Genomic DNA, 12,548 nt, shown 5'->3' with positions numbered 1-12,548 from the left:
TTGAATGTGGTTTGTCCTTGTAGTATGTTGACATTACCCTGGATAGCATGGCTCTTGATACATCACAAAGACTTGCCATCTTGGTCACAAATGCACCAGCAAGACATTGTCCTCTTTTGACAATAGCTTGTCCTCTTTTAAACTCTGTCAGGCATAATGTGTACATTGTAATATTCATTTTCCTTCAGCATAGTCCCTTTTTTCATCAGGGATCGCTACAGTAGAATGAACCACCAACTATTTCAGTGTGTTTTACACAGCGGAGCCCTTCCAGCTGCTACCCAGTACTGGGAAACAACCATACACTCACATTTGCACACAGCCAATTTAGTTTATTCAATTCACTCATACCACATATCTTTGGACTGTGGGGGAAACCAGAGCCCTTGGAGGAAACCCACATGAACACAGAGAGAGCACTGCAATATTTGAAGCAAAACTGTGCTATTACTCTGCTAGTTAAACCTTCACACTCTTACTAGTAGAGTGTGCAATCAATGAAGATTGGCCGCCAGGCTGGTCAGTTGTAGCCATGAAACCTCTAACACTAAATTGAACAGTGTTTCAGTTTCATTATTCAACCTCTTTGTGTGTGCATATATGTGTATTAGGTATTTGTGGTTCCAGTCATTTCAATCAAGTGCTTCTCTTGCATCAGTTAAGTTGTACTTAGGCGTTGGGGAGGTGTTGACAGACTGCACAAAAAGAGCATGCTAAAATGTTCAGTTCATCTCCACGGTTACCCGATCTCTTGCACAGACGGGAGGTGCCTCATTGGCTGCCAGGCTGGGGTCACAGTGAGGTTAAGACAGTGTGATGGATGGACCTCTCTCTTTCTGTCCTTTTACTCTATCTGTTCCTCTTGCCTCTCTCAGCCCCCATTTCTTCCACTTTTACCATCTGATACTCGATTGAACACAATTTTACAATGTTCTTTTTATATAAGCTTTGCTATCTAATTTTTGTCAAAATTAGAGACTTTGTGTGACTGCATTTATTACTGTATGGTTCTTTTTACTGAAAGGATGGTTGACTCCATGGAACATAAACAAAGACTGTAGTCACATGACACTAAAGTAAAGGCCCTTTTAAAACTTGGGACAACATTTCTTGTGTACAATTGTACAATTGCTGCATTCCTCTATGCTTTATACCTGTGTGAACCAGATCCGTCATCAGTTGGTTAGGGATGGACCGTACACTAATGTTTTTGTTAACAACATAAATGCCTGCTTTTTTAGATTTCAAAAGCATCATTTAAAGAAGTATTTGCCAAAAAACAATTATCATAAAAATCTACTTTTTATTATTTCAGACCTGATTCATCTGGTTTGAAACATAAGTTAACAGCACAAAACAATTATATTTACATTTCTGTATCATGCAAGTATGCTTTCAAGATTTACTGTGGTTTGGAAAAGTGGTTTGGAAAAATCAAGGTTTTAAAGCGGCTAAAATTTTCTGTTACACTATTCCTATAGTATATGTAAGTCTTTTTATTGTGTTGTAAAGAAATCTGTGTTGGGCGAGGCAGTGGCGTTGTAGGTAATGCTGTCGCCTCACAGCAAGAAGGTCGCTGGGTTGCTGGTTCGAACCTCGGCTCAGTTGGTGTTTCTGTGTGGAGTTTGCATGTTCTCCCTGACTTTGCGTGGGTTTCCTCCAGGTGCTCTGGTTTCCCCCACAGTCCAAAGACATGCGGTACAGGGGAATTGGGTAGGCTAAATTGTCCGAAGTGTGTGTGAATGTGTGTGTGGATGTTTCCCAGAGATGGGTTGCGGCTGGAAGGGCATCTGTTGCGTAAAAACTTGCTGAATAAGTTGGCGGTTCATTCCGCTGTGGCGACCCCGGATTAATAAAGGGACAAAGCCGACAAGAAAATTAAATTAAATTAAATCTGTGTTTTTAAAACTAATGAAAGCAGCAAAAGTGAATGATTTATGTGTTATCATACAATAACTTTTATACCAGCCCATGCCTAGTATCTTGCCTCTGGTCAAAATCATTAAGTCTATCTAAATGCAAAGTGGGTAAAGTTTTGAATTCATAATTGTTCTAAAGTTATTTATTTGTTTGTTTGTTTTTTGCACTTTAGTGTCCATTAGGTGGATATATCAAAGTGACAAACAACGTGCATCTTAAGCAGCCTATAAGCAAACCCAAAAAAGGGGAGAATGTGAAATCAAATGAGTCATTGGAAGCATTATATGAGTTATTTAATGCATTCAGAACAGTAAAGGTCCGTTCAATGGTCGTGTCTATTCTAAAATCAGATGGAAGTTCGCTGCATTTGTAAACATTCGTTGTAAAATAGAAAATGCTTGTTTTAATAACGTATGAACTAGGAATATAGTAACTTAATAAAATATTTCTTTATGGGAAAGTGTAGTATTTAAACTATTTTGAATAATAAATAAATACTTTGTGGATGTATTTTGATACACAAATACATTGTTACCTCGTTAATACTGACAAATCATTTATGTATTAAATTTCTGATTCGCTATTGACTTCTTGCTTCCGTCGGTATTGTGTTTATTTATTTATTTTTTTTTGCCCGTTTACCAATTAGGGAAAATAAAAAAGCTCACTTTTTTTGCAGTGTCAGGTCAGTCCTGAATACAAATCGGAATCTCATCAATTTCGTAAACAGTTGTAAATAATTACGTTAAAGCATACACCATATAACAACAGAAACCTGCGTATATATGCTTACGTCTTTAATTCTTGTATATCAAGAATATTGGATGATCAGATTTATCACTGAAATATTTTCATATGATTAAAACAAAATAACGATTAAATTTACAATCATATGCAAAAATAAATTTGCAAATAAATGATAAAAAGTATGACATATCTTAATTTTTTTCTTCAACTTCTTTCTCTCTCTCTCTCTCTCTCTCTCTCTCTCTCTCTCTCTCTCTCTCTCTCTCTATTTCTCTCTCTGACACGTTTTGATAATAGGCAAGGATAGACCTAATCGCATTTATGTTTTCACAGTCACGAATACAGCTTAATCCTGGTGGTTGGAGTAAGGACATTCAACTTGCAGCATTGAATTGATCTAAAGTGACTTCTTGATCTTTTAAAAATTATTTCTTGGTTTCATAAAGGCCACTAATTGTTTAAAGGGTTGTCTAATGCGGATTTTTATATTATACTTATTTGAATATATAGACTTGGGATGCTCAATCCTGTTTATGGAGGACTTCTTAAGAGTTCAGCTACAACACTCATCATACACATCTGAACCAATTTATTATGGTCTAAACAGCACTTAATGTTAAATTAAAGGCATGCATGTTTGATATTGTAATGAAATCTACAGGACGATTTCAGGGTTAGTCAACATATGAACTTATATTAAATGTATTTTTTAAAATTACATTAAAATGCATTGGAAATGAGAAAAAAAAGTCGTATTTTTATTTTAATGGATTTTGTCACATAAGCATTTGGGCAAATTAAATCAGAATGTGCAAAGCATGTTAATGCCTTCGTAAGTTTGCCGTATACTTAAGAAAAATTACGAAAAATCTTAATTAAGAAAACAAAATTGGAAAATGTTTATTTTAAAACTTATTTATTAAAACTTAAACCTAGAAAGCACTTTGCTGTATTTTATTGTACAAAATAATTCTATACAACTATTGTTTTTCCACCAATGTATAAACACACTTCGAATTTAGGATAAAATCTTATGTACCCATCAGATTCATACACAATCACAGGTGGATCTAAAGTAAAGTTATAAGCTGTCAAAACGTGCGTATTGAAAATGTCAGAAAAAAACGTTAATAAAAATGAAAAAAAAACTTGCATTGTGTTTTATAGTTTGCCGATGATTCCGTGAAAATGATTGTTTATGGGTAAGATAACATAGTACTTATATTTCCATGCAGTTTTTTGATAGAACAAAACTTTTTTTATTGAAAAAAATACTTGTTACGCTGTAATTATTTATGTAAAATCATCTATAATAACACTGCTTACCCTTTAGCGAAAACTTAAGAAACTCAAATTGAACTTTTGACCACTTAAATCTACTCACTAAACCCGTCTATAACCTTATTTCATCTAAATATCAACCAGAATACTTTGCAATACAACATGAACATCAGTACAAAGTACTTTACCTTTGAAGTTATAAGACGTTAAAGACACAGAATATAAAGTAGGGTTTTTGCACAGGTGAAAAACTCCTCAGCTATGCTCAGTTTAGCTTTAACCCTAATTAAACACACCTGATCCATCTAATTGAGTCATGCGGGCTTGTTTGAAACCTATGTATGTTGGAGCAGGATTGGAAATGAACTGAGGACTGAGGAACCTATTTTGACACCCGTGTTATTTTATTCAGATCAAGATATTGTTATCCTACTTCCCCGCTCCCAGCTTTGTAAAGCAAACTAAGCTGCAACATGAGTCAGACATCCCATCAACACTGATGGGGTCAGACCGACTCATTCTTGTTTGATAGTTGAGATGATTTAATCGATCGTCATGTTTTTTGTTTCTCTTCGATAAACTAACAGGTCAATAGGGTTGTCACCGCGAATAACGGTGACAGCATTGCGCATCTTCTATCGTGGATAAACATGCTTAATGTGCCAATATCACTTCGTCCCTGAGGAAAGAACCACACGCGGACGCATATATCAGTTACGGAGGCAGAGAGCTAGTTATTGGTGGATTTAAGACTGCAAACAAGCAATCGATAAATCAAACTTAACAGTTCATTCCACAAAATGTATATTTAAATATTAAATAATAGTGCTTAGATTGCTGGTTTAAATTTTTAAGACAGATTGTCAGCAGTGTTTTAGAGTTAGTTGTTTCTGTGAGGGTTGACAGACATTAGAACCATCAAAAGTAATACAGTATTTGAATAAATTGTACTTATAAGATACATTTTAATTATCACATGATTTCACCCGTATCTTGATCTTTTTCTAACGCATTTCTAAATTAAAGGAAACTTTAATTCCGACTGATAAAACTCAGCATCACCGGAGAACAACTTCAGACAATTGCGTATGCTGCAAAACTCACAACACAAGAATTAACAACACTTTGCATCGTCCAGAGAATTTGTCAATTACAGACACTATTTCCCGAAAGATTTAACAGATTCACTAGTAATGCATCCCCTAAATATATTGCACTATTTCCTTCGGTTCTTGAGGTAGACATTTTGACAAGTGGTTTACAAGTTCAAACTAAGACGCGCGTAAAAGTGCAGCATTTGTTATTACTGTGCACAAAAATGCACAAGCCACTTCTTTCTATCCAGGTGCTTGACAAAGTGCCCAAGACAATTAACAGTTATTTCACATTAACATAAATAGTGCACAGATAAACAATGAGTGATCAAAATGGTCGAGTTAGAAACGGTTGGTCGCTAAAACACTCTTCCACTTATGTTAAAACATGATGTACAAATAACCATAAGACAAGTCACAAACAATTTTGCATTATTGTTTACAATTTGAAAGAACAAATGTGAAAGCTGTTTAATTAGAGGAGTATGCCTCAACAGTTGGTGAAGGAGAGGGCGTGGATGGTGCAGAGGGCGACTTTTCAGATGCATCCTCTGTTTTTTCGAGACCATCTTTCTGTTCGGACAAAGATTTCGGCAAAAGACCTTCCTTTTCGCGCTTCTTTTGTTTCATACGGCGATTTTGAAACCATATCTTCACCTGAGTCTCATTCAATTGGAGAGAAGCCGCGATCTCCACGCGCCTTGCGCGAGTCAAGTACTTATTGAAATGAAACTCCTTTTCAAGCTCTGTCAGCTGTTTTGTCGAAAAATTGGTGCGTACAGTGTTTGGCTGCCCACCAAATCCATACTCCCCAGCTTTTCCTTAAGAGAGAGAATGAAAAGAAGAATAAATGAATGTGTGTATGCATACTAGGCTATATTGTTATGTCAAGTCCCATATCTTAGGTTTCTTCAGATGTTTATGTAACCAGTGTTGGACATGCAATATTAAGTCAGGACTTGTATTCCGTATCGGGAGAAAAAATAATTACGACTTGTAAAATTTAAGTCACTCACCTGTTTTTGGCGGGTTGCGTTTAACCTTCATCCAGTCAAATGTCTGTCCCGTGGGCACGCCATCTGATAGAGGTGAACAACAAGCATCATGATGAGGCACATGCAGAGGGGAAAGCGGATTTGAGCAGCCCGCCACAAACGTAAGGTTTGCCTGATCCGAACTATTACCATATGTGGCTGAGCCGTACTGGAACTGGCCATGGAGGTGAACGTTTCCGCTACTGTAACCATGACGATGATGACGGTGCTGCACAACAGTGGAAGAAATATTTCCAGAGTAAACTAACGGGCCACACTGGGGAAAGCTCACAGACGATTCCACGTCCTGATTTAGGGCATAGTGATTGTATCCAGTGCAAAAACTTTGAGTTCCATAACTTGGATGGGCGCTGTAGGTAATTGACAAAGTCCCGGGGGACTGGTACGAGCCGGCCTGTTGTGGCTGAGAGTTAATTACATCTTGTGACGATATATTGGACATGAACCGTTCATCTCCACTGCAGCTATTTAACCTAACAGCACACGACGATTGGAATGTTGAAAGTCCGTGATCACCGTGGAACGCCCTGACTGAGCACGAGCCCCCGCTACCTCCATCTCCACCACCACTTATGGACGAAAAATCTAAGAATGTGCTCATTGTGTCATCTTCTTGGGCGTCTCAGCTCGTGGTTGCCACACTGACAGAACTTTGGGCCCGGAACTGATTAACGTCGCACCATTCACCCTGGGTTGAGCCGAGGCACCCTTCTGCCTCCTTCAATCAGTCGTGGATTGGAGGTGTTCGGGCGCTAGTGATATGAATGACCAGTGACAGTCACGTGGGCTGGGTCAGCCAGTGATCAGTTGTGCTGTCTCATCTTGATCTTAAGTGGCCTTGCACTGACAGGTTGTCGTTAAAGACCAGGCTTATGCAAATGCCGACCTCTTGTCCATCAACGTTACGTAGGCCCACCTTTACTTCTGCTGAAAGGATAGATTCGCTGGCAGATACGCTAAGAGGGACGTTGTCTCACAGACAGCGTCCCGGCAGCATCAGCTTCTCGGTGTGTGGATTTTTTTTAAAGAAATGCTTCAGGTAAGATGATCTCAAAACCACAAAGAAATTATGTAAAGTTAGTATCTTTTTCTGGTTCACAATTCGGGTAGCAATATCCTATCAGCTATAGGCTCTAGTGTATCGGCTTTCGTCAACTTAGTAAGTGTATAAAAATGATAAACTGACTACCACTCATCGTATTGTTATTTTTTCGGTGTAGCCAGCACAGTTATATTTGTTGTTTTTTAATACGTTAGGCTTAGCTACTTGATAAAAACATTGGCTGTAGCCCACTGTATATTTATTACTGCTATAAGCTATTTAGCCTATGTCTATGTATGCTAACTGTCAACATTAAGCAGCAAGGAACTAAGGACTTGGAACTTACTTGGAACTAAGAACTTACATGTTGAAATAAATACATTAGCGGGATTTCTGTTTTTGCTGAATGCTATTTTGTGATTAGTATTCACAGACTGATCAATAATCACAGGGAAGACGATGTATTTTATCCACAATCCTATGTGGAGCAGAGGAGACACGCGCCCCCTCTGGAGGAAATTGGACATTTTTATACCTTTTTTCTTTTTTCAAAATGGCGCTTTACACAAGCTTACTACGGCCTAGTATTTCTTATGCCACTATTTTTTTTACAGCAACAAGCCTGACAAATAAGGCAAGAAAAAATAACAGCATAAATATAAAGTGTAATGTACTTAAATGAAATGGAGTCATAGTTTATAAAAACTGTAGAACCACTTAGTGGCCAAATGTTCACTCTGTTAGATGTGGGGAAAAATATCTAAAAATAAAAACTATTGTAGTTGATTAAATATTTGTTTATTCATACGAAAAAAAGCATTTTAAAACATCTTCAATAAAGACATTATAAACATTTGTAACGTTATTTCAATCAGGACAAAAAGCAAAAAGACTAAGACAAATTGGGGAGGACGTGCAGTGAAATATGTTGTATGAGTGTTTTGTGTAATCCTAATGACGGGGTGTAAAACGCCAATAAAAAGATTAATTATTATTATCCGTCCACGTGGGTTGCGCTGAATCCAAAATCGTTATATTGATAAGCGGTGAATGAAATACGTATTTGGGCAGATTTTCACAGACACTGATTGTCTGGATGCTGTCAGCTTTTCTAGAAGACTTTGATTTATGAGTTCGTTTCATGAAAAGAAACATCCTCCTCGGTATTTCCTGACGATGCAGAGAAAAGAGTACGAGACAAAGAGCCCAACTTTGGCGAAGGAGACACGTTTGAACAGTTTTGCTTCATAAATTGCAACATTTGAAAAGTTTTAGGAGTTTGAGTGATAACAAATGTATTAGGATTAATTGTACAGTTTTAGTAATTCCGCAGCTCACAATTTTTCATAAATTGAAAGAAATAGGTTGCTTTTTATATTTTAGTATTCTCCAAAATTATGTTTCCTGTTTTTTTTTCCATCAACCGTAATTACATAAAATCAGCGTTTATATCTTTTAACACAAACTATAAAAGCTTAGCTAACTTTACACATTGTTTATGACTTTTCTTCATACTTTAAATTGTTTACAACATTCCATCATTTTCACTTGCTTAATTTTATAATTAGTATAATGTGTTTATATACCATAGCAAGTGCATATGAAAGTATACAAGTAATGGTTTTTCAAATGTTTATGTGCTTACTTAAAACCGTCTTGACCCAATACTTAGAAATAATGTGTATTCTTAACAAAAATAAACAAATTACAAAACATAAAAAATGAACTTTTAATGCATGCAGTGGGCAAGGCTACATTACATTAAATACGCGCTACTCACGGCAAAAAAAATCTTACCTTCGACAAGTTTTTGATAAGTGTGTCAGTTAATCGTATATCAGACATATCCTGCAAACAACATTACTCTTATAAATGTAAACTTATTTATCCTTACATTTGTCCACTGATCCTTCTGATAATCAGGAGATTTCATTTCGTGGTAAATTAATCCGTGAAGAAATAAGTGCACGTTGGTAAATATCATGTGCTTCCTAGAGATATGTAGCATTGGTAAAACTGCATTAGACAAACATTAGTCGATCTAAAAAGTTGATCTCCTTCTCATACTTATCCATAATGTGTCGAGTAAAGCGGATGTCCCAACACAATCTCACGGGTGGCGCTTTTTTTTTTTTTTTTTTTTTTTTGCTATAGCGCATTATTGTTCCCCTTTCCAGAGCATTTGGTAACTGACTGAAAATAATTTTCAGATGCTTTTCCATTTATCTGTTAGAAAACATTTAAAATTGTGCATGTCGTTTTCATTACAGGGCTGTCCGGCGATGGATGACAGGTTGTTTTAAAATGAGTTCGACTCTTCGTCCACAACGACCAATCTGCCATGACTTGGGCCACAAATGAAGGCTTCCTCGTCGCTCTTTGCACCACACTCATCGACATTTTTCCTGCCTAGTTTTCTGTAGATGTCCATAGTTTTGGTTTGACGTTTATGTTTTATTCGTCGGTTTTAGAACCAGACTTTGACCTAGCGTTCCGCTAGCTCGAGCAGTGTGACTATTTCCACACGGCGTGGTCGGCTAAGGTATCTGTAGTGGTACTCCTTCCTGATCCAAAAGCTGTTTAATGGTGCTGTTCTCAGGCGGCGCGAACCTCCTCGTCTACAAGACAAACCACTGTAGGGAAGCTCCGATGAGCCTGGAAAAATAAGTCGACAAAAGAGCAGTCGTTTCAAAGTTAACATTATGTAACATAGCAATGCTTTACAACACCTAGAATTTTAAATGCCAACAAGGAAATGTGATATTACAATCTTCACTTAAAAGTTTCAAGAAAAACACTGTAGACGCAAACAGCATGGACCGTCTTCATGGTACTGACTAGCAGTTTATAATGAATGCATGAGCGCCACTTGTGTTTAAACAGCAATATATCATTCTTCATTAAGCTTATCGATTCAATATCGGAGTCAGACATTTTGCAGAATTTTCACCCAGGCTTTATGGGTAATATTGTAAATAGCAGATGTAAAGAATGACCTTAAATTACCCTATTTTTTTCTGGTAAAACTTACCTTTTGGTGAGAAGCAAAATATACCGGCTTAACCCATTCCTGTGGAAGGACAATTTTCTTGTTGGTATTTTTTCGAGCATCCAAGGTTTTAGACAACTGGCGTGCAATGGGCTTTCACAATTTAAGCTATGCCGAGGCCCTACATGGCGCTGCTGACTCCCGTGACTCAAGCTTGGAACGTTGTGCTCAAAAGGAGGAAGGATGAGAGGGTGAGGGTTCGTAAGTGCTGAGCGTTTGATTGATGACTTCTGAAAATAAACCACCAACAGAGGAAACAGAAGATACTCCGCGAGCGATGGCCGACTATTAAACCCGTCTCACGCTCAAAGTTAACGTGTTGTTTGACGATTGGAGAGGCCTTAATTTAAATTTTCGCTCTTGATTTAAACATAGTAACATGCTATAGTGGGGCTATTAAGAAATATAATTATACCCGCTGACATTTGACAAAATTACATTCAAAGCCAGTTTGAAGTTTTGCAGAATTACCATTACCTGATGGCAGTTTGTGGTTTATTCCAATGTTCAGGTCAATCCGTAGAACTTTTTTGAGCAACTCCACTCTCAAGATAGATGCTGGCGCTTTGGTCATCGTTGTCATTACAATCGTTAAAAAAGCAGTAGTCAAAAAACGAAAGTCAAAGTGTTTTTATCGGTTATGTGACGAGATAAGTCTTTCCCCAATACTGTAACCAGTGAGGCTAAGTTATGTCTGTTATGTTTTTTTTTATCGCATGCGCCCTAGGCCAGAATTTCAGCTCATCTCATATTACTATAAATAATACACATGAATGAAATCTCTAATTCCCCTCACACACTTTTACCTTAAGGTTTAGGCTGTTACTTCTTAAGAGTAAGACTTTTAAAGATAGCAAATTGCTATAAATACAAAGAATCGGCATAGAATACATTATTTATAAAACGATCCTTATTTAAATGACTTATGCAGTACCTCAATGCAATACTATCATGAAAGATAAATTCATTTATATTCAATATTCTGAAGGATTCACAGTCTCTCATTCAGTCTTGTTTCAACGGAGTACTGCGTAGTCCTCTGTAAATTATACGCTTCATACGAAATATTCAATTGGAGCCTTATTAAGCATGCACATCCTTAATGTTTGGACAGTGAGGAGTGTTAATACTAAAACTGAATTTCACAAAATACCTTATCTGTGCTCTCTTTTGTTTCACAATTTAGCTTCCACTAAACCTTACATTGTATGTTATAGTCTGCAGTGAAAATGTGGCTCTGTGACAAATTGGTTCTTTACGATCTTTATTCACATTGGATAAAAGCGTCTCCTAAGTTAATGAATTGAAATACAGCTAGCTTATTTGAATAGTAGAACTGGCGTGCGTGTTGTCTGGCACTTTTAGATTATTAAAAACGTTGTTAGCGATTTACATTTCTGTGTAGGCTATTTGTGGATAGTATGTGTATTCTGATTGAACGTTATGGAAAAATGTGCTTGTCGTTTGTAGTTTTAGTGGTTATTTACTAAACAAAGAGTTCCAGGCTTGCACATGATCAATCTTACTTGCCAAAAGGTCTGACCGACTCCCCCGCAACCCATTTTAAAGCTTCTAGCTGTGCTCGAATCAAATCCTGGCAGAACAGGGGGTGAAAAAGCTACATTTGATAGATTCACGTGTTTGTCTTGAAGTAATGACTTAGCAGTTTCATGTTTAGCCTACACTTACATACATTAACGTTTAACGACGTTATTTGCTTTGGATGTTTTTGGTTTAACTATTTTTCATTGCATTATTCTATGAATGAAAATAGAAAAAAAAAAGTTAGCGTACTGGGTGATGGAGCTTTTCACACGTTGTCGAAAACATCCTGTTAATTCAACAAAACTTATTTGAGTTTATCAAATTAAGGTTTACACACTATCCCCTTTATCCCCTATGTTCAACGCACGCTAAGTTATTTGTTATGGATCGTCTTGTTAAATTTACGAATAAAGTGTAGATTGGTAAATTATTGTGGATGTCAGTTATTATTAATTGTAAAGTTATTATTGTTGGCCTTAAGTGAATAAATTATAAACTGTCAAACTTTTTTTCTATTATTATTATCATTATTATTATTATTATTATTAGCAACACCAACATTAATTAATTGAACTGCTTATGTTGCTAATGTTTTTACACATCGCATTGTTGTTGGCCTAAAAATGGCAAAAAAAAAGGCATTTAAAACATTTCTCCCACAGGCACCACGAAAGGCCTATAGAAGACTGTTAGGACAATCAATGGGATTGCTTGCACTTTTCAAAACATCCAGTACTGCAGGAAATGACGTCGCACCATTACACTGTGGCCGTTTAGTCTTTTCTTAATGTCTTTTAAAACCAATTTTGCTAAAT

The 12,548-nt window shown here is 36.7% G+C and overlaps 2 protein-coding genes and 1 pseudogene across 11 annotated transcripts in view; 1 reads left to right on the top strand and 2 right to left on the bottom strand.

The window, feature by feature from the left end:
• The window catches only part of evx1 (even-skipped homeobox 1), a 153,983-nt gene that overhangs the window by 78,371 nt on the left and 63,064 nt on the right, over positions 1 to 12,548 (top strand). The window contains exon 3 of one of the 9 annotated variants that reach the window (XR_012394464.1): positions 9,410 to 12,160. The exons of the other annotated variants lie outside the window; for them this stretch is intronic. The gene's annotated coding sequence lies outside the window, so the exon portion shown is untranslated. Of the gene's footprint in view, positions 1 to 9,409; positions 12,161 to 12,548 lie in introns of those variants that run through there. 9 annotated transcript variants of the gene reach the window in all.
• Positions 5,492 to 6,794, bottom strand: hoxa1a (homeobox A1a). The gene is made up of 2 exons (NM_131536.2): positions 6,059 to 6,794; positions 5,492 to 5,863 (listed from the first exon to the last, which is right to left on the bottom strand). The coding sequence occupies exons 1-2, from the start codon at positions 6,696 to 6,698 to the stop codon at positions 5,514 to 5,516; spliced, it is 990 nt and encodes a 329-aa protein (NP_571611.1). The 5' UTR covers positions 6,699 to 6,794; the 3' UTR covers positions 5,492 to 5,513.
• Positions 9,499 to 10,356, bottom strand: si:busm1-227p06.3p (si:busm1-227p06.3, pseudogene; annotated as a pseudogene). The gene is made up of 2 exons (NR_186844.1): positions 10,171 to 10,356; positions 9,499 to 9,794 (listed from the first exon to the last, which is right to left on the bottom strand). The product of NR_186844.1 is annotated as a si:busm1-227p06.3, pseudogene (transcript).

Source organism: Danio rerio, chromosome 19 (assembly GCF_049306965.1).
Source record: "Danio rerio strain Tuebingen ecotype United States chromosome 19, GRCz12tu, whole genome shotgun sequence".
Classification (NCBI taxonomy): Eukaryota; Metazoa; Chordata; class Actinopteri; order Cypriniformes; family Danionidae; genus Danio; species Danio rerio.
This window is presented reverse-complemented; position numbering and strand designations above follow the sequence as displayed.

Coding starts and splice junctions, on each gene's coding strand:
- hoxa1a (NM_131536.2), bottom strand. CDS start 6,698: ATGAGCACATTCTTAGATTTTTCGTCCATAAGTGGTGGTGGAGATGGA. Junction 5,864..6,058: donor ACGCAACCCGCCAAAAACAG/GTGAGTGACTTA, acceptor CTCTCTCTTAAG/GAAAAGCTGGGGAGTATGGA.